This window comes from Trypanosoma cruzi, genomic scaffold (assembly GCF_000209065.1).
Source record: "Trypanosoma cruzi strain CL Brener 1047053516653 genomic scaffold, whole genome shotgun sequence".
Taxonomy (NCBI): domain Eukaryota; phylum Euglenozoa; class Kinetoplastea; order Trypanosomatida; family Trypanosomatidae; genus Trypanosoma; species Trypanosoma cruzi.
The window spans coordinates 66,434-92,579 of NW_001849527.1; the positions used below are offsets into that span (position 1 = coordinate 66,434).

General features: G+C 54.1%; 6 protein-coding genes and 3 pseudogenes across 6 annotated transcripts, besides 24 other annotated features; 7 read left to right on the top strand and 2 right to left on the bottom strand.

Annotated features, from left to right (window-relative positions):
* Positions 1 to 2,951: part of a sequence feature (areas not merged during assembly with more than two copies in the genome that could not be assigned to a particular haplotype) that runs on past the window's edge.
* Positions 1,749 to 1,768: a microsatellite.
* Positions 2,952 to 3,463: a sequence feature (heterozygous, non-Esmeraldo-like haplotype).
* On the top strand, positions 3,331 to 3,912 carry Tc00.1047053506599.70 (mucin TcMUCII, putative; the record flags this gene model as incomplete). The annotated part of the gene is made up of 1 exon (XM_815542.1): positions 3,331 to 3,912. One exon carries the CDS (start codon positions 3,331 to 3,333, stop codon positions 3,910 to 3,912), a length of 582 nt encoding a protein of 193 aa, XP_820635.1.
* Positions 3,464 to 3,865: a sequence feature (areas merged during assembly that could not be assigned to a particular haplotype. This can correspond to areas where the two haplotypes were merged or to regions with more than two copies in the genome that were merged during assembly.).
* Positions 3,713 to 3,800: a microsatellite.
* Positions 3,866 to 6,129: a sequence feature (heterozygous, Esmeraldo-like haplotype).
* Positions 4,186 to 4,270: a sequence feature (T-rich).
* Positions 4,474 to 5,655, top strand: Tc00.1047053506599.80 (mucin-associated surface protein (MASP), putative; the record flags this gene model as incomplete). The annotated part of the gene is made up of 1 exon (XM_815543.1): positions 4,474 to 5,655. The coding sequence occupies one exon, from the start codon at positions 4,474 to 4,476 to the stop codon at positions 5,653 to 5,655; it is 1,182 nt and encodes a 393-aa protein (XP_820636.1).
* Positions 6,130 to 17,467: a sequence feature (areas not merged during assembly with more than two copies in the genome that could not be assigned to a particular haplotype).
* Tc00.1047053506599.91 lies at positions 6,533 to 7,126 on the top strand (annotated as a pseudogene).
* On the top strand, positions 9,770 to 10,510 carry Tc00.1047053506599.100 (mucin-associated surface protein (MASP), putative; the record flags this gene model as incomplete). Its single annotated transcript, XM_815544.1, has 1 exon — positions 9,770 to 10,510. The coding sequence occupies one exon, from the start codon at positions 9,770 to 9,772 to the stop codon at positions 10,508 to 10,510; it is 741 nt and encodes a 246-aa protein (XP_820637.1).
* Positions 10,045 to 10,173: a sequence feature (GA-rich).
* Positions 10,912 to 10,941: a microsatellite.
* Positions 11,907 to 13,991, top strand: Tc00.1047053506599.120 (annotated as a pseudogene).
* On the top strand, positions 15,712 to 16,425 carry Tc00.1047053506599.130 (annotated as a pseudogene).
* Tc00.1047053506599.150 (mucin-associated surface protein (MASP), putative) lies at positions 16,954 to 17,856 on the top strand (the record flags this gene model as incomplete). The annotated part of the gene is made up of 1 exon (XM_815545.1): positions 16,954 to 17,856. The coding sequence occupies one exon, from the start codon at positions 16,954 to 16,956 to the stop codon at positions 17,854 to 17,856; it is 903 nt and encodes a 300-aa protein (XP_820638.1).
* Positions 17,184 to 17,258: a sequence feature (GA-rich).
* Positions 17,306 to 17,363: a microsatellite.
* Positions 17,468 to 22,117: a sequence feature (heterozygous, non-Esmeraldo-like haplotype).
* Positions 18,203 to 18,351: a sequence feature (T-rich).
* Positions 18,901 to 20,509: a mobile genetic element.
* On the bottom strand, positions 21,614 to 22,909 carry Tc00.1047053506599.170 (mucin-associated surface protein (MASP), putative; the record flags this gene model as incomplete). Its single annotated transcript, XM_815546.1, has 1 exon — positions 21,614 to 22,909. The coding sequence occupies one exon, from the start codon at positions 22,907 to 22,909 to the stop codon at positions 21,614 to 21,616; it is 1,296 nt and encodes a 431-aa protein (XP_820639.1).
* Positions 21,845 to 21,907: a microsatellite.
* Positions 22,118 to 22,985: a sequence feature (areas merged during assembly that could not be assigned to a particular haplotype. This can correspond to areas where the two haplotypes were merged or to regions with more than two copies in the genome that were merged during assembly.).
* Positions 22,986 to 23,239: a sequence feature (heterozygous, non-Esmeraldo-like haplotype).
* Positions 23,240 to 24,093: a sequence feature (areas not merged during assembly with more than two copies in the genome that could not be assigned to a particular haplotype).
* Positions 23,398 to 23,833: a mobile genetic element.
* Positions 23,921 to 24,505, bottom strand: Tc00.1047053506599.189 (mucin TcMUCII, putative; the record flags this gene model as incomplete). Its single annotated transcript, XM_815559.1, has 1 exon — positions 23,921 to 24,505. One exon carries the CDS (start codon positions 24,503 to 24,505, stop codon positions 23,921 to 23,923), a length of 585 nt encoding a protein of 194 aa, XP_820652.1.
* Positions 24,087 to 24,139: a microsatellite.
* Positions 24,094 to 24,706: a sequence feature (haploid, Esmeraldo-like haplotype).
* Positions 24,707 to 26,146: part of a sequence feature (areas not merged during assembly with more than two copies in the genome that could not be assigned to a particular haplotype) that runs on past the window's edge.
* Positions 26,063 to 26,092: a microsatellite.

Consider the following 26,146-nt stretch of genomic DNA (forward strand, 5'->3'; position numbering starts at 1 on the left):
AGTATTGACTAAACTGTGTTTCCAAGCAGATCACGCCACGCACGTCCTCAATATCTCGGAGAATTGTGAGCCGTTCGTGCTGTGTGGGTGCGCGGAACCCAACGATCCTCCGCAGCGGTGCTTAATTGGCTTACAGGCGGACAGAAGCATCCTTCGCTGATGCGCGTTGGCCGAGCGATGTCGCACTTCCAGGCTGTGGAGGTGAGTGGGGGCCGGACACGGCGCAGTCGCCTCGACACCGTGGTGCAAAACACACTGTGGACGCAGCCGACCAGAAAGGACTGCATGGTGTGCTGGGACGCACCAGCTCCTGCGCCCAGCCGCGGCCGATGGCAGAGTGGTGCGGTCTACTTTGGTTTTTGTGTGAGGAATTTTGCTGTTTTTTAAGTTTTGGTACGGGCCGATGGTGCATTGGCGTTTTCTGATTCGGAAGGAGGATTGCGTTTTGAAGAAGCCATTGCAGGTGTTCAGCGTCGTTGTGAATAACAGATGTGCGCCTGTCTCCGTGAAGGCGACAACGACCCCGGATTACAGCATAAGGCACTGCGGCTTTATCTGGTGTTTTACAGCAAGTTTAATGGAGAGGGTATTTGATTTGCGGTTATTGGGTCTTTTGTGGGGAGGGTGGGAGGTTGAGGGCATGAGGACTGAATTCATTCGAGTGGCTGCGTTCCGTTGACTTGCGGCCAGTCGTGGCACTCTTTTGGGGTTTTGCCGTTCGTCTCTTTTGTTTACTTCCCACCGCAGCACGTGGATAACACTGATCCGAAGAACATTTGTTTGACCGCGTGTGAGCTGCTGCCGTGCGTGGTGCATGGACTATGTGATTGTGTGGGGAGGTGCATTGGGGTGACGAATACTTCTGTTTGGCGTGTCGCGGTGTGTCGGAATGATGTTCGGATGACATGTGAAGGGTGTTGTTTGTGATTTGTGTGTCTTCTCTGGTGGAGCCGACATGTGTGCGGGGATTGTGGCATTGCTGGCTGACAGCTCCACGTCACTTTTCAGCATTCCTGGATGTGCTGAGGAATGACGGCTGGCGACCAGCGTGTTGGTGCTGCTGGTGGGAATAAGTGCATCGGGAATAGGCCGTTTTCTCTTTTCCGTGCTGGAGCCGACGAACTGGCACGAGGGCACCGACTGCAGGCTGCCTGCCAGCACGTGTGAGCAGCGGATCCATGCACACACCGACGCTCATCGCAAGAGCGTGTGCGATCACAGTGGCCTTTTGTGGCGTGCTTTTGTGGACGTCAGCCCATCGAAGAATGTGTGAAGCAAACGGCTGACTGCACACGAGGAAAATAAGTGCGTGCACTGTGCCGTGTTTCAGCGTCGATGGCAGAGCGGCAGGAAGCCCGTGCTGGCAACTGAGATCTTTGCGTCGCGTGGGATGTCGGTGTTGATTTTGGATCGTCGAGGGTGAAGTGATTTTGCTGCTGCCCGTGTGTGTGACCACTCCGGCAGAGGGCGGACACAAAAGGGAGAGATGCAGGCGCTGCGTGTGTGTGTGTGCGGGTGCCATGCAACAACGTCACAACAAACATGCTGCGACTCGGTGACCCTCACATCGTTGTGGTCCTCACGAACAGCCGAGGCACGGCCCACACCGATGCACTTAGTGGACGGAGTGAGGCATCTTTTGAGGCGCAGCAGGGAACAGGATGTGTTGACGCAGCCACGACGCGCATGGAGTGTCACGATGGCACAGTCAGCTGTGGCTGGTGGAATATTTACTTCTCGGAGGCAACAGAGAGAGAGAGAGAGAGAGCTGCTCCTGCTGCTGGCGTCGTTGCTGCCTCTTGTGGCCTCCCATGCCGATTATTGTCTGTCCGCTGATCGTGGGTGGCATGCCTCCACTAGTGACGTCGTCTGCAGGCATTTCACAGCACCAGTGAAGCACACATCACGTCGCATGCTTTGGCTGTGGATATGGTGTCGTGAATGCAGCCGGCATTATTTTGCCCGACTCCTTTTCACTGCTTTGCGACGAATAGATGCGTCCCCGCCCGAGTCATTCACTGCAGCTCCGTGTGTTGTACTGCCAGCACAAGACTCTCTTGTTGTCTGACGCCTGGCTGACAGTCAAACACCACTGCGTTGGGACATGCAGGGATGTGGACTGCCGCTCACGGTGTTGGGCACCGCTGTTTGGATGCGGCGGCCACACGAGCGGATGTATTGTGGCACAATCAAATGCGTGAAGTACGCGGAATCACAGCGGCTGCAATAATATCAGCGGTGTGGCACCACGGAGTATGTGAGGGGGTGATGCATGATGAATCACAGTGGGCGGCATGCGAGGGAAGTGCACCGCGACGGAGCGTCATCCCGCCCTCAGCCTGCAGGGGAATGTACACCCACAAAATATATATGGCCGAGACACCACCAAACACACATGTCCCTCCATGCACCAATAAATAGGAGCGAAGGTGCGTTCTGGTGTGTGGGAGTTCACTCACATATTTTCATTTCCACCGCAATAAACGGTGAGGAATCAGGTGCCAAAGCGACGAAAGGAAAAACAAACATCTATTGCATCACTTTACCAGCGAAGGGCAGGAAAAACACAAACCGAATTATTGGCTGCACCAACACAAGAAACATTTAAAAGAGGAGAAAACATAATAATTGTGCACCCTGCAGAAATCCCCAACGCACGACCCAGGCATGAAGGTGTACCCTCCGCAAGACAAAGAAAAAAAGTATGCAGGCATCTGCCAACATCCAAACAGAAACACAAATAAATGGTTGCTTGCATTATTCCATTCCTTGTGCCTATTTTTTTGCGTGTGCTGCTGCTGCGGCTGCGGTGGCTCCCAGGCCTGCATGAATTGGTGTGCGCTGAATATGAACGAGGGCTAAAGGCAACTGAATTGTTTTTGTAGTGAATATTGGCTGCACTTCCCGTGGACCAACAATCCACGTGGTGTGCGGCGATCTTTTTTTTTATTGTTACTTTGCTTTTGTGTTGCTGTGTGCGCTGCACCTTTCTTCTTTTGTGTGTGCGTACACTCCGTGAGGGGTGCAGACACGACGGACCGCTCTCGCCGTGTGTGCATGCGGTGGAGCCTTGTGTGCCGCTCCTGTTTGCTTCTCCCTCTTCCATCTGTGTGTTGGTGTTGCGGCAGGGCTGTGTGTGTGTGTGCCTGCTGCCGTGGATTGGAGTGTGTGTCGTGCGTGGTGTGCGGCGTACGGTGCATGCCTGGCTGCTGCCCTCTCCTCATGTGGTGTGCCCTCTGTGTGTGTCTGCCGCACCTCTCGTCTCCCTGTTGCTCTCCATGTCCCTCACTGTGCAGATCAGCTTCACACCACTGAACGACCACACTCACGATGATGACGTGCCGTCTGCTGTGCGCCCTGTTGCTGCTCGTCCTGTGCTGCTGCCCGTCCGTGTGCGCGACAGGGAGTGAAGATATAACTGAACAAAAAACCGTTTTAAAGGATGACGAGGAAGGGGAACCAGGTCAGGTAACGGATCCGCCAAGTACAACTCCTTCTCCACCAGAGAAAAACGAAGAAAGGAGAGGGACGGAGGATTCACAAAACATGGAGACTCTTGCGTCACTTACAACGAGTACAGTAACCGAAACACCACAGCCACCAAATACTTCCAATAATACACAGGATCAAGATGATGGGAAACCCACTACTGAAGATGCAGTCATTGATAAGGCCAATATGTCAAATAAACAAAATAAGAAAACATATGCACCAACCACGACGACCACGACGACCACGACAACCACTACAACACAGGCACCAAGTATTACGACTGCAGAGGCGCCAACCACGACGACCACCCGCGTACCGTCACGTCTTCGCGAAATCGACGGCAGCCTCAGCAGCTCTGCGTGGGTGTGTGCCCCGCTGCTGCTCGCCGTATCCGCGCTGGCGTACACCACTCTGGGCTGAAGAGGTGTATGCGGGCTGTGCGTGCCAGCACTCAACCACAGGGATTTGTGTGCGTCCACTGTGGTGCGATGTAAATAAATAAGAGAAAATAATGATTGTGTTTTGCTTTATTTGCTTCCGCTGCCCTGCTGTGTGCTCCATGTTGTTCCTACCTGTATCCGTCACGTTGAACGCAATCCGGAGACACACTCATGTGCAAAACAGGTATACAACTGTTTGCGTGAACGCATTTTTGGGTGCCGGTGTATGCACACTGGAGCCATACTGTGCAGCTTCCTTTTTTTTGTGTTTCTAGTTTTGTTTTTTTGCTTTTTTACTCGTGTTTTGTTTAATTTTTTTATTTAATTTTTTTGTTTTTGCTGATTAATTACTGCGGGTTGTGTGTATTTTGCGTTTTCCCTCCCACTGATTCCAACTGCCTCATGGTGTGTGCTACTTCTGATGGGCTGCCATCATTTGTCACTGTGCGGTGGCTGTGTGAATTGTCTTTTCTTTTTGCTTTCGCTTTGCGTTGACGGGAAGTTATTTTGTGCTGAAGACTGCACGCAAGTGACAGGAGTGATGGCGATGATGATGAATGGCCGTGTGCTGCTGGTGTATGCTCTCTGCGTGCTGTGGTGCGGTGCTGCGGTGGTGGAGTCGGTTGTCGATGGTGTTGTCGATGGCGGAGTAAAGGAGGGTCTATTGGGAGATTCACAGTCTGGTTCTAGAGACGAAAAAGCAGCAAAACCGGAATTATCGAAGTCAGCCGATGAAAACTTAGGGTCCGCGGATCACTCGTTGGATACACGATCAGGAAATAACGTCAATGAGCAAGGGAACTTGGTCAACGAACCACCAACAGAGAATGTTGGGAAGAAAGGGGTAGAAGGAGAAGGTAAAGAATTACCGGTAACACACATATCTCGAACAAAGGATAAAGTAACACTACCACAAACATCACCACCACCGACGCCAGCAGGAGAAGAACCACAAGCAACATCACCATCACAAGCATCCGGTGTCGATGAAGGCGATGGTGGTCCCGTTGGGATTGAAGGTACCGATCGAAATGTTAGTGATGGCAGTCTTGTTGGTGCTAGTGACGGTTCTCGTGGTACTCGTGATAAAAAAAAAGATCCTAAAGGAAGTGAAGGTCGCATTTCCGGGCCACCTTCCGGTGGTGCTTCTTCATCTCCCATTTCCAACGATGGAGATGCTTCACGGAAGAATGGCGGTGCACCATCCACCCGGGGCACAACATCTCTAAAAAACAATGAGCAGTCAGGGCCAACAACATCTTCAAGACATGCAGCGCTCAACAGGGAGACACCGGAGAGATCAACACCCGATGCACAACGGCACTCCTCTGATACACAAGAAAATGAAACGGGTCAAACTGCTGATGGGGATGCAGCTCACAGCGCCGCGGGGCAGAGTGCCATGGGGACGAAAGGCTCTTCCGGCGTATCGACTACCGCCAGCAACGCACCAACAACACCTCAACCACAACTGCCAGCACCACCAGTGCCAACAACAGCGACAGTAACGGGAGCACCGGCAGAAAAACCAACTGCAGAACGATTGCCACCACCGGCAGATTCAACACCAAAAGAAAGCCTAGCAGCAAAAACTACAGCTCAAACGAATGATACGGCGACACCTGGCGACAGTGACGGCATCACCGCGGTCTTACACACCACCTCCCCTCTTTTGCTTCTTCTTGTTGCGTGTGCGGCTGCTGCTGCGGTGGTGGCCGCGTGAGAGTGAGGGAGAGAGAGCCGTGCACCGCCCGCACACACACTCGTCCTTCTCTCTCTCTGTGTGTGTCCCCTTGCATGGACTCTCGCCCTCGCCTCACCCCACGAGGCACACACATAATGTGCCCATTGTATATATGCATGCACACCCATGCATGCCCGTTGGTGCTCTCTTTTGCACGACACGCACCGCTGCCGTCCTGCCTGGCTGCATGGGCGGAGCACCGTAAGTGTTTTTGTTTTTATTGCATTGAGTGGGCGACCCCTCTCTCTCTCTCTCCCTGTGTGTGTGTTTTGCTTTACGGGAGCAATGTGAGTGTGTGCGCTGGTCGTCCCACGCTACGTTTTGTTTTTTATTGTTTTACTTGTGTTGTGGTTGAGCACATCCATTGCGCCTTTTTGATCGGCTGCATGTTTTGACTGCAATCACTTTAATCCTCCCTTGTTATTCCCATATTGTTTTTCTTGTTGCTGGGGAAGGTGTCAACCTCTCGTAATCTTGCCAAGCCACTCAGTGTTTCTTTCCGCGTGTGCCATGCGCCATTTTATCCACGTTCCCCGCGGCCAGCAGCGCTGCTTCTTCTGCTTGTGATGATGTTTGTGGTGTGATTTGCCAGTTGGTGCTTTTGTTTCACCTTGACGTATCCTTTTTCTTTTGACGCTGCGATACGTCTGACGGCGCGTGGTTGATTCTCCTGATGGTGAGGGACATGCCTCTCAGAGCGCAGGATGCGTCGCGGGTGGACAGCGGCTTTGGGAAGGACCGACGAGTGGCAGTCCGCATCAATGTGTCAACAAGGGACTCGGACGACAGCAGGAAGCACCGCGGATTCTTTTGGCGTTGCACAGTAAATTCTTTGGACGGCGCGTTTGACTGTGAGGATAGTGTTCTATTCTTTGCGCACGGCAACATCCTTGACGAGGAGGCTATCCCTGCTGCTGTGTAACTGAATGTGGATCGTTTGCTCGTCCGGCCACTGGAGGGTCCGTTGATTGTGCCCCCACTTGCCACGGGCAGCGTTTGCAGTTGGTTCACGGCGCCTGCTGGGCATTGTTCCACTGGTGTTGCCGATTCTGACACAGTGCTGCACGTGGCTGCAGCGCTTGGTGGCGTGTAGGCACTGCCGTGCGCCACGCTGGAGGATGGCCGTCCAGTCACTGGCGCCATGTACTTTTCCCGGCGTTTTATTTTGCGGACGCATCGCCACCCGCATCGCCGCGCACCTGATGGCCCATGCTGTCGGTTCACCCACCCGCACATGGCAAGCCGGAGCATGGTGAGGAATGCTATTGGTGTGGGTGGCGGGGCGCTGTCGGTGGTGGTGCACTCGACGAATGCCGCGATGTCTGCAAGGGAGCACCACGACTGCGACGACATTGATGGCGTGGAGCTGCAGGATGGCGATGGGGACGGGAGGACGCTGGAGTCGCACTGGTCGCAGCGCCACGCGAGGGATGAGTGGATGGCAGCGATTGGGGGCGCCGGCGACTGCAGAGGAAGCGCTCCGCACCGAACATGAGTGAATATTCCCACATACTCTGCGAAGCGGGCGTTCCTGCCAGACACTGCGCGTCGGTTTGTTATTCTAGCGGTCGCTGTGTAGACGGAGTATCCATGAAAGCTCAGCCAAACGCCCGATGGGCCGTTGCCCCATCATTGATCCCGCACTGAATGTGAGGAATATTGAGGCTGTTATTTGGAGAGGAGAATATTTGTCTGCGATGCCTGGGGATGAGCCCTCTTCTTGGTGTCTGGACACGCTTCCCAACAACACGACGGATGCAAGGGACACGGAGGAGACGCATCTCAGTGCTGCAGCGCATGCGGCATTAAGGTGCCTCGGCATGTAAGTGCATCTGGAAGTGATTGAAAAGGGTAACATCCGTTGGTCCCATGCACGGACGGGGCGACGATTGCGTGGGTCACTCCACCTTACGATGAGGGAAACGTCATTTGCCGTGACCACGCGCAGGTGTGCACGATATCTGTCACCAGCGGCAGCCTACTTCCTACTTCCAGTGGTTCCGTGGGACGGCGAGGAGAGGGCGTGTGGAGCAGGACGGTCTCACCGGCATCCACTGAACAAGGATTGCCACGGGCGTCCGTCCCCGTTGCGGAGAGCATTGAGACCGACCGCGGCACACCACCGAAGGACGTAGACACGGCTGCTCCTCAGAAGCATCCGTCGCCAGAGGAGAAGGAAGTCGCCCCAGGTGCCACGACGGGCAACGGAGTGCTCTTGCCCAGCGACACCGCGGGTGCGCCGCAGGAGGCGGAGAAGAAGAGCGGTCATCCGGACAACGACGATGTGACCGCCGATGGTGTGACGTCTGTTGTGGGACAATCAGTAGGAGATGAGGCCGTGAGCAACAAGGCCGGTGGCGGCGCCGCAGCCACGGGACTCAGGATTCCTGATGCCGCTGATGACGCGCAGGGCGCCGTGGACCCTCCGCCGAGGGAGGATGATGCGGCGGTGGGGCGCGGGGATTGGGAGGAAGACATGAAGTACGCCTAGCCTTCGCTCCACGGCAATAACACTGCTGCTGCTGCTTGTCCCTGTCTGCTGCCGCCGCCGTGCCAACACTCTATTGGGTGGCTGCATGGATGCCTCTGCACGACGAGGCGACTGCGGTTGAGTCCTGCGTGGCCCGCACTCAGCAGTGGTTGTAAGAGAGAAAAGCCCATATCAATTGGCATTTCCTATCAGTATATACGTTTATGTGCTCTGCTTGTCTGTATAATTTTTACCGGTGAACAGTTGTATACACTCTTTCTCTTTTGTGTTGGTTGCTAATGTGGCGGCACCACGCGTTTTTTAATGGGTTTTGGGATAACAATTTGTTCGACTTTTTCTGGAGAATACATTGGGTGCGTGTTCTTGTGCGAGGGATTTGTGTGGTTTTGATTTTTTATTTTTATTTATCTGCTTCGGCATTGTGTAATGATGCTTCGCTTCTCCCATTATGTGTGTTTTGGAGTGTGCGGTAAATGAATTGTGTGGAATAGCAAAACATCGGTGCATGGCGTGTTGCTGTCCTGTGGTGTGCTTGCTGTTGCGGTGGCATAGTGTGGTGTTCGTTGTATTACTCCTGTTGCGTTCGTTTCTGAAGTGTTGCTAGGGCACCGGGAGTGGATGCCTGTGGACGCACACCGTGCAGTATGCGTGGCATTGGTGGGAGGGGAGACTGACATAGTTGGCGGGATTCGGTAAGGCGCATTTTTGTCCACGGACCCTGCAGCCGCAGCAGCCTGAGTGGCGCTTTGCATATGGACGTGTGGATTGGTTTCATTTTGCGAGGCTTTTTTTACTGCTTGTCATTTTCCGCTCGGATACCGTGCCCGTGGCAGCTGCATTGGCATCAAAAGAGCCGTGTGTGTGTTTGTTTGGAGATTCCTTGATTGAGTACCTGCCTTACTTCTCTGTTATGTCAACTGATTGTTCTGTATGCCGGCCAAACGGTTGACGTGAAGTGCCGCCGACGGAGGGGTCCGCGTGACATGATGTTGCGTCGCGTGCTTTGTTGCGGGTGTATGATTTCCGCAACAGTCGTTGGGCGGTTGCCTGTTGGGTCGTTGAGGGTGGCGTGGCGACGGATGCGGATGGACCCGATTTTGTGCCGAGGCTGTTCGTGCGAGGGTGCCGCGGGAAGGAGGAAGGCGGCGGGGCGATGGACTCCCGAGGAATTCGGGGGCGAGCATCCATGAAGGTTGGCGACAGGGTATTCACTGCCCTGTGAGTTGCCGTGTGTGGTGTTTATTATTATTATTATTTGCGTGTTGGATGTGGCCGCTGTGGGGGAAGACATTTGTTTTCGCTTTTTTTTCACGCCGGCTTGGCATCCTTTTCTGCGCCGTCATCTCTGTGTTCCTGCCGCACCGTGGCGTCCTCTTTCCTTTCCATTAGGGGCAGCTGCGTGTGGGCTTTAAATGCCATGGAGTTGTGCGCCGTGCTGTCCGGTGTTTCATTGTAGCCTGTTATTCCTGCGTGCACGCGTCTCCCATGGTCATGACAACAGCCCTCATGTAATCACCACTCCTTCTCCATGCTGCTGATGCGTCTGTGTGTTCTTCTCATCCTTCTCTCTTTGCCCCTCTCTAGACTGTGTGTGCAGCCGTGATGATGATGATGACTGGCCGCCTGCTGTTGCTATGTGCCCTCTGCGTGCTGTGGTGCGGTGCCGGCGCTGGTGGATGTTCTGAAGCAGCTCCAGCTTCTCCGGATACTCCGTCCGACAAGAACACTGAAAAAGACGAAAAGACCGTCGTTGGTGGCGTTGGAGAAGTTGACCAAACCGGTCAACAGGCAGCGTCACAAGCAGCAGCATCGGTGCCCGTATCAGGAACGGAAGAGGAATCGGAACTACAAACCGGAGCAAAGGCATCAGGAACGGCAGAAGAAACGATAGAAAAAAATAAAAAAATGGAAAACGGGGAAAATGAGAAGGCGAATCAGGATGCGGATGAAGAAGATGAAGGGGAAAAGGAAGAGACGGAGGAAGAAAAAAAGCAAGAAAAAGATGATACCAGCACTACAAAGAGGATTTCGGCAGGCGGTCAGGAAGAGCCAATTTTATCTTCTCGTGTGGAGGAAGCATCGAATAAAACAAAACCCCAAAGCACTCAAACAACTGGCGACAAAGATCCGGCAGCTGATGGTGCAGTGACGCAAGAAGAAAAACAAAATGAAAATAAAGAAGTCAATCCGAAGGAAACACCAGTCGCAGCCACCGTAATAAAAACCACAACGGCGGCGACTGGCGACAGTGACGGCAGCACCGCGGTCCCCCACACCACCTCCCCTCTTTTGCTTCTTCTTTTTGTTGCGTGTGCGGCTGCGGCTGCGGTGGTGGCCGCGTGAGAGTGAGGGAGAGAGAGCCGTGCACCGCCCGCACACACACTCGTCCTTCACCCACTCTCTGTGTGTGTGTCCCCTTGCATGGACTCTCGCCCTCACCTCACCCCACGAGGCACACACATAATGTGCCCATTGTATATATGCATGCACACCCATGCAGGCCCGTTGGTGCTCTCTTTTGCACCACACGCACCGCTGCCGTCCTGCCTGGCTGCATGGGCGGAGCACCGTAACTCTTTTTGTTTTGTTTCCATTGCAATGTGTGGGCGACCTCTCTCTCTCTCTCCCTGTGTGTGTGTGTTTTGCTTTACGGGAGCAATGAGAGTGTGTGCGCTGGTCGTCCCACGCTTGTTTTTTTCTATTGTTTTACTTGTGTTGTGGTTGAGTGCACGCATTCCGCGGGCTGTGTGTGTGTGTTTGTGTGTGTGTGTGTGACGATATGAGTAATTTGCGTGTATGCCATCTCTTTCCCTTTCTGCCGTTGCTTTGTTTGGACTTTCTTGTGCCGCACAGCTGCTCTGCAAGTATAGGCGCTGACAAACACACAAGCACAAGCAAATGCACACACGCCATGTTGCACACACGTGAGCTGCCCCTGCACTGCTAGAGGAGCTCTCGGCGCGCTTTGGAATGTCGCAGCGGGCACCATTGGACTCGGCGTGTTGGCGCCTGTGGCTGCCGTTGTCGACGCTCCGATCCGCTCTGTTGGAAGTGCCGGCGTGGTCGTGGGGCGGCGGGAGAGCAACGGCGGACACGGTGACCTCTACGCGGCGAGCTCACAGTAACTTCCTTGGCCAGTGGCAGTGCGGATGGAACTGTCATAATGATCGCACCGCCGGCACGCTTGTTGTCGAGTTCCCCGAAAGGAGAGCAGTGAAAGGAGGTTCTTCCGCATGACTCTTTGCATCTCCGCCTCAGGGCTGCGCATCACAATTGGGGTTGCCGTGCGGTTATGCAACAGGGTATGAGCTGCTGGGAGAGCGCGCTGTGCGATGCTCCTGCACCTGGGACTGGTGCTGTGCCGTTGGCGGATGTTGAGTGGATGGTCACACAAATATTGCGACACCACGAGGTGAGCAGACCAAACACCTCGCGTGGAGGGAGCGGTGCGGCTGGTGATGACTCTGTGCGACGGTGATGGACGTTCTCTCGACAACGGATTGACGGTTCGTCTATTTGATGGAGTCGGTGCGCATGCTGTGTGTATGGCCGCCTCTGTGGTCTCCTGTTACTCCGCTGCGTGGGCCGCATTCTGACGCATTACTGGTCCAAAGCCATTTTGTTTTTCTTACTCTTCTTTTTTCTTTTTTTCTCTCCTCCCGCATCCAGGCTGCGCCACTGCTGCTGCTACTCACACGAAACCAAGAAATGCAATTTACTCAAGTCATGCGCCAGCCACGCCGCGCCACACCGCTTTTCCCACTGGCGGTGTTGCTGCTGATGTGATGCGCCAGTGGGTGTATTGCTGCTGCATCCGCCACACAGTACCGCTGTGGGTTTGACATGGTGATGAGGAGGAGCGACCCGCTGTCGTCTGCGGTGGTGCGTGAGGTGCCGCGCAATGGACAGGGCGAGATGCAGGCGTACACCGTCGCCGCAAAGGATGACGACAGTGGCTGGGAGCCGATCCGCATGGCGGTTCCCATGGAATATCTGGAGAGAGGCACGAACAAGAGGAAGAATTACTAAGAAGAGGGAGAGGATGAGTGCTACAATGCGTTGGGGCAAAAGGTGTCATGCAAAGCAGAGCATTTCCTGACGGAGGCAAAGACACAATTGTACACTGGAAGAATTCTCTTCGGTGCCGTCAAACTGCACACTGAGCGACTCCTTGTGAAACCCACTGGTGGGACGATAACTGTACCGAGGGCTATGAATGGACCGTGCAGCCACTTTACGGTTCCTACCAGGCACAAGAGTGACGGTGTGCCGAATGCAGATTTTATCATCTACGCTGCTGCTAGGCCATCAGGCACAGATAGCAGGGCTGTGTGGGCGGCCACGTGTAACACACTGAGTGATCTTCGCCCCTACATTGGCGCCATGAAATTTGATCCGAAGTGCATGACTGACACGGCGTGGAGCGTTCGCGTTGCCGCACACGAAATTGCGCATGCACTTGGGTTCATCCAGGAGAGCATGAGAGAAAAGAGTCTGGTGAAGAAGCGAGAGAGAAGTGTACGTGGGACGCACCGCAGGATGGTGGCAGGGAAGCACGTTCAGGAGAAGAAGAAAGCGCACTTTGGTTGTGACTCTCGAGGGCATGGTGCTGGAGGACGAAGATGGCCCTCCGGAAAAAGCGATCCCTCACTGGAGGGGACGCCACGCGCGGGACGAGCTGATGGCTCCCACAGTTGGTGCCGGCTACTACACGGCTCTGACGATGGCGGTTTTCGCGGATATGGGATACTACCGCGTGAATTGGATGGCGGAGCCGATGAGCTGGGGCAGCCGCAGTGGCTGCGACTTCCTGGAGAAGAAGTGCAATACAACCGATAATCTTGCCGCCAAGTATCCTCACATGTTTTGCGATGCTAAAGACACAGAGACGCTTCGCTGCACCTTCTACCGCCGTCACGTTGGGACGTGCACCGCAAGCATCGTTGAGGACAAGGAGAGTCTGGTGGATAAGGATATTTGCCCTGTCGTATCTTCCGAATTTCAAGAAATATCGTCTGGGACAACGTACAGGACGTGCTCGGACGAAAATGTGGATTATCTCCGTGGGTCGCTGACTGGCGGTGGCTCGTGGTGCCTGGACGCGGAATTACTGGAGACGAAGGACGGTGATGGCCATAAAAGCGTCAAGGGAGTGTGCGCGCAGGTGTCGTGTGAGGAGGGCACAGTGAGGGTGAAGCACCTCGGCAGCAGTGGGTTTCAGCCTTGCCCTGAGGGCACTGACATCCCAGTGACGTTGAAATATTTTCAGAAAGATGGGAAGATCAAGTGCCCCACTTACGGCGAGGTGTGCACCATTGCCGCGAACGGCAGCAGTCTTGCCATTCCGAGTGCGTTGGTGGGTGGACAGGGTGACGAGCAAGAGAAGGAAGCAGAAGAGTCTGCGGTTGCTTCAGGGTCGCCTTCTCCGGGGAAACTCGTCCACAGCTGTCTCCTGTGGTGTCTGGTGCCTCCATTGAAAAGGAGCCTCCCGGTGCTTCGGCTGCGGGTGTCGCTGGTGGTGGCCTTCATGCCGGTCCGAGGGGTGATCCGGGGGTGCGGACCGAAAGTGGGGACAACACTCAGCGGCGAGGGAGGAGATATGGCAGTGGAAGCGAGGGAGCCAACAGAGCCTCCGGCCCCGACGCTTTTTTTTTTTTTTTGCGCCATCACCCGGCGAGGACGTTGCACGAGCGGAGGGCGACCCGCGGGCGGATTGCCCAGCGGTGATTCCCAGTGCCTCCGTGCCTGCCACTCCGATTCCGTCCGTCAACAGCGACGATTTTCAGGCGATACCCGATGCGTTGGTACAGCAGGCCGACAGTGATGGCGGTGTGGCTGCTGCTACTGCTGGCCTCATTCCCTTTGTGCTTCTTGTTGTGGCCGCTGCGGCGGTGGTGGTGGTGCCTCTTTGAGCAGCCGCGGCGGCTGGGCGCAATCAAACTGAGGCAGGGCGACAGTATTTACTTGGCACATTGACCCCGCACTCAAGATGTGCAAAACCGTAGCAATAACACTATGATACACTCACTGCATTCCCCATGTCCTTCTTTGCTTGCGGGTGATGGGCAAAATGACCGGTCTTTTATTGCCTTGTTTGTTATTCTGGGAAAAGGTGTTTTTGTTTTATTGCTAGGAGGGTTTAACTTCCGTGAAAACTGTGTGTGAACGAAGTAACATGGAGAGAAAAGACAGTTCCCAGCACCACATGTATACACGCGTTTTTGATGCGATTGGGACGAGGGGAAACCACCGTACTCTAATCATGAGTAAAAAGTAAAGGAAATGTACTCCAATGGAGGCGGGGTCGTACCAGTAGCTGTTTCTCTGAAGGACAGGGACGACTGCCTCTGCCTCCGTAATTGGTGCATGCGGCTTTATCTTTTACACTTTTGCTTGTTTTTGTGACTTTGCTTTTTTTTGTGTGTGTGCGTCATTGCGAGAATGTGGACCTCAAATAATTTATATGCTTTGGCTTTTAATCTGCATGCGCCCTTTTTATTTCTTTGCATTCCCGATTTTTTGCATCCGTTTTTGATTGGCTGTGTGTATATTTCGGGTGCTCTGCTGCACTGTGGGTAGTGTGCCTTAATTCCTTCTGTCCCTGCTGTTCTGATTGTGAAAACACGCTGTGGGTCAGGGTGCATGACTCCGTGGTTGCGGCACTATTTGTTGTGGTTGCATTGAGGCAGCCCCGACAAGACTGCCAACGTGTGGCTCTTGGCTGTCTCGTTGGGCTCTTTTCCGTCTCCTGCGCGATGGACTCCCGTCTTCGGCGCTTCCTTTCGTGCAGTGGCGTCAGCGCAACAGGGTGGCAGTTTTGTTGTTGCTGCTTCAGCTGTTTTGTGTTTCCCTCTGGTATTGTGAGGTGCAGGTGTCGGATGTGGCGGCAATGAGCCGAAGATAAGGAAGGAGGAGGACGCTGCGTGCGTGCGGGAGGGCCCTGCGGTGTTGGAGCGGTGCGCACTGTTTGCGGGCTTGATGCGCCCCTTTGGTGCATGGTGTGTCTTGGTGTGTCCTTCTTGCCGTGTGTGGTGCCAGCCGGCTCTTCACAATTGTGGCAATGGCGTGTTGAAAGCGGTGTTTGGGTTGGCGTTGGCTGTTCCACCCTCTGGGGCTACGAGGGCGAATGTGTCACAATGAGCGACAACAATCGCGCACGACGCCTGGTCTGCAGGCAAGTGACGCACCGATTGCCGACGCGGCGCGGCCCTCTTGCCTTTTTCGGCCCTCTGGTAGCCTACAGTCTGATGTCTAGCCGTAGTGTTCTCCTCTTTTATCACTCCTTGTGCGTCGCTCCTGTTTGCTTCTCCCTCTTCCATCTGTGTGTTGGTGTTGCGGCAGGGCTGTGTGTGTGTGTGCCTGCTGCCGTGGATTGGAGTGTGTGTCGTGCGTGGTGTGCGGCGTACGGTGCATGCCTGGCTGCTGCCCTCTCCTCATGTGGTGTGCCCTCTGTGTGTGTCTGCCGCACCTCTCGTCTCCCCTGTTGCTTTCCATGCCCCTCACTGTGCAGATCAGCTCCACACCACTGAACGACCACACTCACGATGATGATGACGTGCCGTCTGCTGTGCGCCCTGTTGGTGCTTGCCCTGTGCTGCTGCCCGTCCGTGTGCGTGACGGCGGATGGTGAAAAAGATGTTAATATTTCCGGTCAACCGCCGGTTCAGCCAGGGGTGCAAACTCCGAGCAGTACGCAACTGCAATCTGATAATTCCGGTGTGGCGGGGTCACAAAGTAATTCCGATATAACACAGGGACAAAATCAGGTAGCTGGCGGAGGAGGAAGTGAAAACTCTCTCCCAAGCCCTCCTGCGCCAACGGGGAAAGTGCTACGTCCGGCACGAAAGGGTCCACAGATTCGGAAACCGGCAAGACACAGGAACCAGATGCAGTGACCGGAGCCGGAATGTTACAAATACAGCCCGGAGACGCAGAGTCACCGGATTCGAGGACCGTTACGGCACCAAGTACGGCCACTACGGGAATGTCACCAACTCCTCCAAACGAACTGGAAAATAATTCAGCAACAAGTATCACTGCGCCAACTACGACCACCACGACTACAGAGGCGCCAGCCACCACCACGACAACTACAACACAGGCTCCAAGTGATACGAATACAGAGGCGCCAACTACCACGACCACCCGCGCACCGCCACGTCTGCGCGAAATCGACGGCAGCCTCAGCAGCTCTGCGTGGGTGTGTGCCCCGCTGCTGCTCGCCGCATCCGCGCTGGCGTACACCACTTTGGGCTGAAGAATTGTATGCGGGCTGTGCGTGCCAGCACTCAACCAAGTGGATTTGTGCGCGTCCACTGTGGTCCGATGCAAACAAATAAGAGAAAATAATGATTGTGTTTTGCTTCATTTGCTTCCGCTGCCCTGCTGTGTGCTCCATTTTGCTGCTCCCTCTATCCGTCACGTTGAACACATCCCGGACACACTCATATGCACGACACGCATACAACTGTTTGCGTAGATGCATTTTTGTGCTGGTGCATGCGCACTGGTGCCATTTGGGTGCATTTTTTGTCCTGTGTGTTTTACTTTTTTTCTCATTGCCGATTTTTTACTTTTGTGTTGTTTTTCCTTGTTCTTTTGTTTTTCTTGTTAAATTATTACAGGGCGTTGTGCGTTTTTTGACCTTTATAGGCTTAATATTTCTCATGAAATGCGTGCTGCTGCTGCTGGTGTTTTTTACTGTGCCGTGTCTCTTCTTTTTCCTTTCACTCTGCGTTGACGGGGTGTTAGTTTGTGCTGAAGGCTACACGCAAGTGACAGGAGTGATGGCGATGATGATGACTGGCCGTGTGCTGCTGGTGTGTGCCCTCTGCGTGCTGTGGTGCGGTGCCGGCGGTAGATGTGACGAGGAGGGGACGGCAGTTCCTGGGAGTGGTGCTGGTGGACCTCCGCCGGCATCCGAAGGAATTGGAATGCCTCCACAAGACACCAAAAACTTAGAATTTGGACCACAAGATATTGATTCTAAAGCGTCACCCGAATCTTCCCCACGTATAGAGGAAGCTGAAGATGAAGAAAGTGATGGGGAAGAAGAAACGGCGGAAGAAACAGAAGAGGAAAAAGAAGAAAACATTAAGGCACTAACCGACACACACGAGAGCCACAAAAATGAGGGGGCACCACAATCATTATCCGCACCACCGCCACCACCGCCACCACCGCCACTACCGCCATCGGGTGGACCTGCACCATCATCAACAGCAGTTGAAGGAGGCCCAACAGCAGAAAAAGAAAACTTACAGAAAGTAACCAAAAAGGACTTAGAAGCACCGGAACCGCCTTCAGGGGATGCTACACAAGGGCAGCACAGTCATGACACGGACACAGAGGATTCGACGAAGAATGCAGCAACCGGCAGTCCAGCAGAACCGACAACCTCATCTACCTCTACAATTGGCAGCGGTGATCATGTCCAGAATAAGGCAGATAAGGATGATGCTCAAAGCTCTGAAGGACAACACGACAGCCTTGAAACTGGCAATACCAACGTTGTTCCAACTCTCAGTGAGACAGGACCACAAACAGCAAAAACAATCAGCACCGCCAACACAACTGATACGACGAATACACAAAACAGTGACGGCAGCACCGCGGTCTCCCACACCACCTCCCCTCTTTTGCTTCTTCTTGTTGCGTGTGCGGCTGCTGCTGCGGTGGTGGCCGCGTGAGAGTGAGGGAGAGAGAGCCGTGCACCGCCCGCACACACACTCGTCTTTCACCCACTCTCTGTGTGTGTCCCCTTGCATGGACTCTCGCCCTCACCTCACCCCACGAAGCACACACATAATGTGCCCATTGTATATATGCATGCACACCCATGCAGTCCCGTTGGTGCTCTCTTTTGCACCACACGCACCGCTGCCGTCCTGCCTGGCAGCATGGGCGGAGCACCGTAACTGTTTTTGTTTTCATTGCATTGAGTGGGCGACCTCTCTCTCTCTCTCTCTCCCTGTGTGTGTGTTTTGCTTTACGGGAGCAATGAGAGTGTGTGCGCTGGTAGTCCCACGCTTCGGCTTTTTTTTTATTGCTTTTTTTTTTTTTTGTGTAATTTTTTTAATTTTTTTCCTATTTGCTTTAAATTTTTTTGGTGCTCTTTTTTTGTTATTAATTTGTGCATTTTAAATTTCTCACCCCCATCCCTTCGTTTTTTTTTTTTTTGCTTTCGGGGGCAATCACTATGGACGCCTTTTCTTTTCTGCTCTTCCAGCAAACAAACGGAAGTATTTGCGCAGTGCTCTGCAGTAGTGCCTTGGCGAAGGTAGGGACGTTGGCTTGCGTCCCGTGCTGAAATGATGGCGTGGCTGCACGATGCCCGCCATGCATGAAGGTGCTGCCTGCTCTTGGGGACATTCTCCTCTCCTCGTTGTTTTTTCTCTGCCGGGTGCGAGCGTTGCTCTTTGTGTGCTGGCGCGTGACGGACGGTGCCACGATGCCCTTCTCTGGCAATGACAGTCGCTGTGTTCTCGGCACACACCCACACACTCTTTCTTGTCTCTCTGTGGGAGTGATTGCGGCAGGGCATTGCTGCGAGCGTGATGGGGACCACGACGGCGTCACCCCTCGAGAAGGTCCCGCGCACTGTCAGTTGTGGAGCGGCGAGGCGGTTTGCCTGCAGCCCGACTGACAGAACCGCACAGTCGTTTCATTGCGGTCACTCCGTCGGCATCACCCGCTGCGGTGGTGTGCGCAAAAGCCGCAGCCCCGATGAGGATGGCCTCGTAGTTGTCTGGCAGCTCAGAACTTCCGGCCCTTCGCCCTTCAGGATTGCCCTTGCTGCTCGACTGGCGCAGCACCAGCCCGGCATGGTTCTTCTGCAGGAGTGCGGGCACGAGAGTGCCCCAGCGACGAGGCTCATTGGCTGCGGTGTCTTCCGCCAGGCCTGCAGTGGGCGTGCCGGTGGCGTGGCCTTTTTGGTGCGCCACACCCTGCCGTGCGAGCGCCTGTCGCTCGTGGCACCAACTGCCTGGAGGCGACCGCCTTCCGCGTGCGCCCACCGGCCTGCCCCAGCATCTACACGGTGAACCTCTGCAGCCTTCCCACGGCAATGGCTCACGCTGCTCACTTTGCGGGCAACATTCGTCGCGTAGGCCATGCAGCGGTGATTTGCGACCTGAATCTACACCATGAGCTGTGGGACGGTTGCTCACCATCCACGACGGCAGTAGAGGACCTCGCCGCCACCCCAAGCGGCATGGAGGTTGGGCTGTCCCACAACCTGGCACAGGCAACGCGGATCAGCGGCCGCAGCGTCTCGTTTCCAGACGTGACTGCGCAACGCGTACTTCGTGTCTCCCACTGGACGTCCACCCGTTCACATGGACTCGGACCACCATCTGTCATCCCACACTGCAGGGACGGAGGACGGCATCCCGCGACAGGCAGGCATGCTGCCACAACGAAAACATGTCACCATTTCCCTGCGTGAAGCTGACTGTGATGCTTGCACCTCGGCGTGTGGAACACCTCTGTCCGCTGTGACCACATGGTTGGAGATGCACCAAGGCACCGTACGAGCGGCAGCCGTGACAGTCCCACAGGAACCTGTACGGACGGAATGGAGCAGGCCGAGTGTGTTGCAGCGGCAGCCTGCCACGAGCTGAAGTGCTCCGCAAACGGGAGGACTGCAATCATGCCCTCCGCCGTGGCTTCTCCATGCTGCCAGTGGTCCGTGCGAAACAGCTTGGTGCCCTCTCGATCCCAGGCCTGTGATACCCCGAGGCATGGCGGCGCCACGTCCCTGCCCTCTGGGATCGGCTGTGCTGCGGTGCTATTGGGACTGCGTCTGTGCTCTGCCTCCGCCGGAACATCTTCCCGACGTGAGCACCGCCACTCCTTGCCGACCAGCAAGCGGCTGATTGACGTCCTCCTGCCCACTCCTCGGCATACCGGCACGCGCCCTGCAGGTCACAAGCAACCCTTTATGTCGGTGGTGCTGCCCTCCCTCACACTGAAGAGGCATGACCGCCCCGACCGCCGCCGGAACCTCCACCTGGCGTGTCCACGGCATCTCCTCGTAGAATGACGAGCAGCAGATCGACGTCGCCCTGCCCAAGCTGCAGCAGCGTCTTCTCGTCCGTCCACAATATGAAGGCACACGCCCGACGCACTAACCCTGGCACGCCAATCGTTGCAGAAGGCCTCACACGTGGATTCTGCGACAGCTCCACGGTCTTCCCAACAAATGCCTCACGCGCAGGTCACTACCGAAAATGTCAAGCGTATCAACGAGCAAAAAACGGACAACGCACCTCTGCAAGCTCCAATGACAGCCGTAGCCCTTCAGCCAGTCCTCTGCTGCAACCACCACCAGCCGCTGAGCCCCGACAATCCACGGGAAGGTCTGCCGCACACGCTGTGGAAATGCCCCCGTCCTCGACAACTGAGCATCCGACTATTTGGGAACACACCCTCTCGCACGACAGCACCTTTCAAGAAGGAAAAACTGGCCACATCGCCACGGACAGCCCGCAGGCCATTAACGAACAGTGGCTGCAAAGTATAACGAAACAAATATTTCCCTTTTCTCAGCATAGAAAAACGTCACCTTCACACTCGCAATTGTCACCAATGAATCCATTGCGTACTACCGCTCTGAGCTGCAATACTTCCTGGTACCATCCATGTCCCTTGTCGACACATCGATGCGGGTGGGCGCCCATCCATTCCTCCCAATGACGGTGCATGTCTGCAACGCACCCTCAGATCCAAAAGGCACGTCCCTCACCACAGCCGGGATCGACTTCGCCCTGTCGTCACGCATCCCTTTGTCCGAGAAGCAGGAGTACGTCAGGCTGGCAGCAAAGCACCCGCCAAAACAACACAACACAAACATCATCACAACCAGAAGCCCCAGCAGCACTGCAGACTGTGGGGTGACGTGGAACAACTGACGCATGCAGTACGTGAAGGAAGGCACTCCATGGTTTGAAAAGAATAGGAAAAACACTGACAATACCTCAAAGGAAAAGAAAAAATAAGATAAAAATAGAAAATCAAATATTCAGGCATATGCAGTCAAAGCATGCCGCAAATCAAAAAGGCAGAATGGGTGCACTCAACCACAAAACAAGTAAAAAAGAAAAAAGCCGAAGCGTGGGACGACCAGCACACACACTCTCATTGCTCCCGTGAAGCAAAACACACACAGGGAGAGAGAGAGGTCGCCCACTCAATGCAATGGAAACAAAACAGAAACAGTTACGGTGCTCCGCCCATGCAGCCAGGCAGGACGGCAGCGGTGCGTGTCGTGCAAAAGAGAGCACCAACGGGCCTGCATGGGTGTGCATGCATATATACAATGGGCACATTATGTGTGTGCTTCGTGGGGTGAGGTGAGGGCGAGAGTCCATGCAAGGGGACACACACAGAGAGTGAGAGAAGGACGAGTGTGTGTGTGGGCGGTGCACGGCTCTCTCTCCCTCACTCTCACGCGGCCACCACCGCAGCCGCAGCCGCACACGCAACAAGAAGAAGAAGCAAAAGAGGGGAGGTGGTGTGGGAGACCGTGGTGCTGCCGTCACTGTCGCCAGGTGTCGCCGTATCATTCGTTTGAGCTGTAGTTGTTGCTGCTAGGCCTTCTCCTGGTGTTGAATCTGCCGGTGGTGGCAATCGTTCTGCAGTTGGTTTTTCTGCCGGTGCTCCCGTTACTGTCGCCGTTGGTGGTACTGGTGGTGCTGGCAGTTGTGGTTGAGGTGTTGTTGGTGCGTTGCTGGCGGTAGTCGATACGCCGGAAGAGTCTTTCGTCCCCATGGCACTCTGCCCCGCGGCGCTGTGAGCTGCATCCCCATCAGCAGTTTGACCCGTTTCATTTTCTTGTGTATCAGAGGAGTGCCGTTGTGCATCGGGTGTTGACCTCTCCGGTGTCTCCCTGTTGAGTGGTGCGTTCCCTGAAGATGTTGTTGGCCCTGACTGCTCATTGTTTTTTAGAGATGTCGTGTCCTGGGTGGATGGTGCACCGCCATTATTCCGTGAAGCATCTCCATTGTTGGAAATGGGAGATGAAGAAGCACCACCGGAAGGTGGCCCGGAAACGCGACCTTCACTTTCTTTAGGATCTTTGTTTTTATCACCAGTAACACGAGAAGTGTCACTAGCACCAACAAGACCGCCATCGGCTTCACCTTCAGCGGACGCTGCTGGTGATGATGGTGGTTGTACTTGTAGCTTTGGTGGCTGCCCTGCTGATTTTTGTGAGTTTTCTTGTGGTTGTCCTGGCGTTCTCGGTGATTCTTGCATTGATGCTGTTGGTGGTGGTGGGGATGTTATTGTGCCTGCTGGCGTCGGTGGTAGTGATTGTGGTACTGTTACTTTATCCTTTGTTTGAGATTTCTGTTTCACCGTTAGTTCTTTGACTTCCTCTTCTACTTGCTGTTCATGTACTTCATTGCGTTGTGTTCCGAGGCCTTCTCCTTCTACCCCTTTCTTCCCAACATTCCCTGTTTGTGGTTCTTTGACCAAGTTCCCTTGCTCATTGACGCTGGTTCCTGAACGTGTATCCAACGAGTGATCCGCGGACCCTACACCCTCATCGACTGACTCAAATAATTCCGGTTTTGCTGCTTTTTCGTCTCTAGAATCAGACTGTGAATCTCCCAATGGACCCTCCTTTACTCCGCCATCGACAACATCATCGACAACCGACTCCATTACCGCCGCACCGCACCACAGCACGCAGAGAGCATACACCAGCAGCACACGGCCATTCATCATCATCGCCATCATCACTGCTGTCACTTGCATGCAGTCTTCAGCACAAACTAACTCCCCGTCAACGCAGAGCAAAATAAAAGGAGAGACACGGCCGCTACACCACACAAAGCCACCACACAGACACAAATGGCAGCAGTCCAGCAACGGCAGCGCATGCGCCATGAGGCAGTTGGAACCAGTGGGAAGGAAAAAAACACACACAACGCCCCGTAGCAAGTGAACAGAAAAAACACACGAAGCAATTAAAAACAAAACACAGGTAAACAAACAGCAATAAAGTAAAAAAAAAATTAAAAACACACAAAAAAAAGCTGCACAGTATGGCTCCAGTGCGCATGCACCAGCACCCAAAAATGCGTCCACGCAAACAGTTGTATGTCTGTTTTGCACATGAGTGTGTCTCCGGATTGCGTTCAACGTGACGGATACAGGGAGCAGCAAAATGGAGCACACAGCAGGGCAGCGGAAGCAAATGAAGCAAAAAACAATCATTATTTTCTAGGAGCTTGTGAAAAGAATGATCGCGGGAGAGCTGGCTAACTTAATTAATGTATTTTTACATCCTGATAAATGCAGACATTCTTTATGATACTTTTCTACCGTATGAATCTTTTGGGAAGAACGCGACTTTGTAGGGGCAGGGAGCCGATAGCGGCAAGATAATTTTTTGTTTTTATTTTGCCATCCCACCCACCCCCTTTTGATTCCCACCACGCGGCGGGGTCTTGTGGTTGGAGGACCCCAAAGTCTGCCACTTCGTAAGTAATAATATGTAAATCCTAACTGAGAACTAAGGACCATGCTAGTGGTCCACAGAATTTATATATATTGAATGAAAAGAAAACATTGAAGCAATTAACTAACGAACCTTTTTTCCTAACTTGTTTGGTTTCCATAGATTATTTCAGGATCCGGCCAGCTGCCCAGAAGATTATTCTCATTTATTTATTTACATCGGACCACAGTAGACGCACACATGTCCCCGTGGTTGAGTGCTGGCACGCACAGCCCGCACACACCTCTTCAGCCCAGAGTGGTGTACGCCAGCGCGGATACGGCGAGCAGCAGCGGGGCACACACCCACGCAGAGCTGCTGAGGCTGCCGTCGATTTCGCGAAGACGTGACGGTGCGCGGGTGGTCGTCGAAGTTGGCGCCTCGGTATTCGTAGTACTTGATGCCTCTGGCGCAGTGGTCGTGGTGGTGGTTGTCGTCGTTGTTGTAGTGGTTGCAGTTGTCGTGGTCTTCTGGGCGGAATCTTCTTCACTCTTATTTCTGTGTTCTGCGGACGAACTCGTGCCATTTTCTGCCTTTTTCATATCATCACCTTCTTGTAAATTATTGGAAGCAGCATTTGGTTGCGGTTCTGGCTTGGTCGCACCTCCACCATGTCCAGCTTCGCTTCCCCGTTCAACCGGCCCCGGAACTGCCGAACCGACCGTCGTGGCTGGTGTTTCTCCAGGTGCATGGGACAATTGACCGGTGCCTTTACCATCAACTTGAACTTCGGAAACTGAAGGCTTCCCCGGTGAATCAGCCGCGCATAAGGACGGGCAGCAGCACAGGGCGAGCACCAACAGGGCGCACAGCAGACGGCACTTCATCATCATCGTGAGTGTGGTCGTTCAGTGGTGTGGAGCTGATCTGCACAGTGAGGGACATGGAGAGCAACAGGGAGATGAGAGGTGCGGCAGACACACACAGAGGGCACACCACATGAGGAGAGGGCAGCAGCCAGGCATGCACCGTACGCCGCACACCACACACAACACACACTCCAATCCACGGCAGCAGGCACACACACACACACAGCCCTGCCGCAACACCAACACACAGATGGAAGAGGGAGAAGCAAACAGGAGCGGCACACAGGGCTCCACCGCATGCACATACGGCGAGAGCGGTCCGTCGTGTCTGCACCCCTCACGGAGGATACGCACACACACAAGAGAAGGCGCAGCGCACACAGCAACACAAAAGCAAAGTAACAAAAAAAAGAAGATCGCCGCACATCACGTGAAATGTTGTTCCACGGGAAGTGCAGCCAATATTCATCACAAAATCAATTCAGTTACCTTCGGCCTTCGTTCATATTCAGCGCACACCACTTCATGCAGGCCCGGCAACCACCATCACAGCAGCAGCCGCAAATGCAAATATAAGTGCAAGGAATGGAATAATGCAAGCAACCATTTATTTGTGTTTCTGTTTGGATGTTGGCAGATGCCTGCATACTTTTTTTCTTTGTCTTGCGGAGGGTACACCTTCATGCCTGGGTCGTGTGTTGGGGATTTCTGCAGGGTGCACAATTATTATGTTTTCTCCTCTTTTAAATGTTTCTTTTGTTGGTGCAGCCAATAATTCGGTTTGTATTGTTCCTGCCTTTCGCTGGTAAAGTGATGCAATAGATGTTTGTTTTTCCTTTCGTTGCTGTGGCTCCTGATTCCTCACCGTTTATTGCGGTGGAAATGAAAATATGTGAGTGGACTCCCACACACCAGAACGCACCTTCGCTCCTATTTATTGGTGCATGGAAGGGCATGTGTGTTTGGTGGTGTCTCGGCCATATATTTTGTGGGTGTACATTCCCCTGCAGGCTGAGGGCGGGATGACGCTCCGTCGCGGTGCACTTCCCTCGCATGCCGTCCACTGTGATTCATCATGCATCACCCTCTCACACATTCCGTGGTGCCACACCGCTGATATTATTGCAGCCGCTGTGATTCCGCGTACTTCACGCATTTGATTGTGCCACAATACATCCGCTCGTGTGGCCGCCGCATCCAAACAGCGGTGCCCAACACCGTGAGCGGCAGTCCAAATCCTTGCATGTCCCAACGCAGTGGTGTTCGACTGTCATCCAGGCGTCAGACAACAAGAGAGTCTTGTGCCGGCAGCACAACACACGGAGCTGCAGTGAATGACTCGGGCGGCGACGCATCTATTCGTCGCAAAGCAGTGAAAAGAAGTCGGGCAAAATAATGCCGGCTGCACTCACGACACCATATCCACAGCCAAAGCATGCGACGTGATGTGTGTTTCACTGGTGCTGTGAAATGCCTGCAGACGACGTCACTAGTGGAGGCATGCCACCCATGATCAGCGGACAGACAATAATCGGCATGGGAGGCCAAAAGAGGCAGCAACGACGCCAGCAGCAGGAGCAGCTCTCTCTCTCTCTCTCTCTCTCTCTCTCTGTTGCCTCCGAGAAGTGAATATTCCACCAGCCACAGCTGACTGTGCCATCGTGA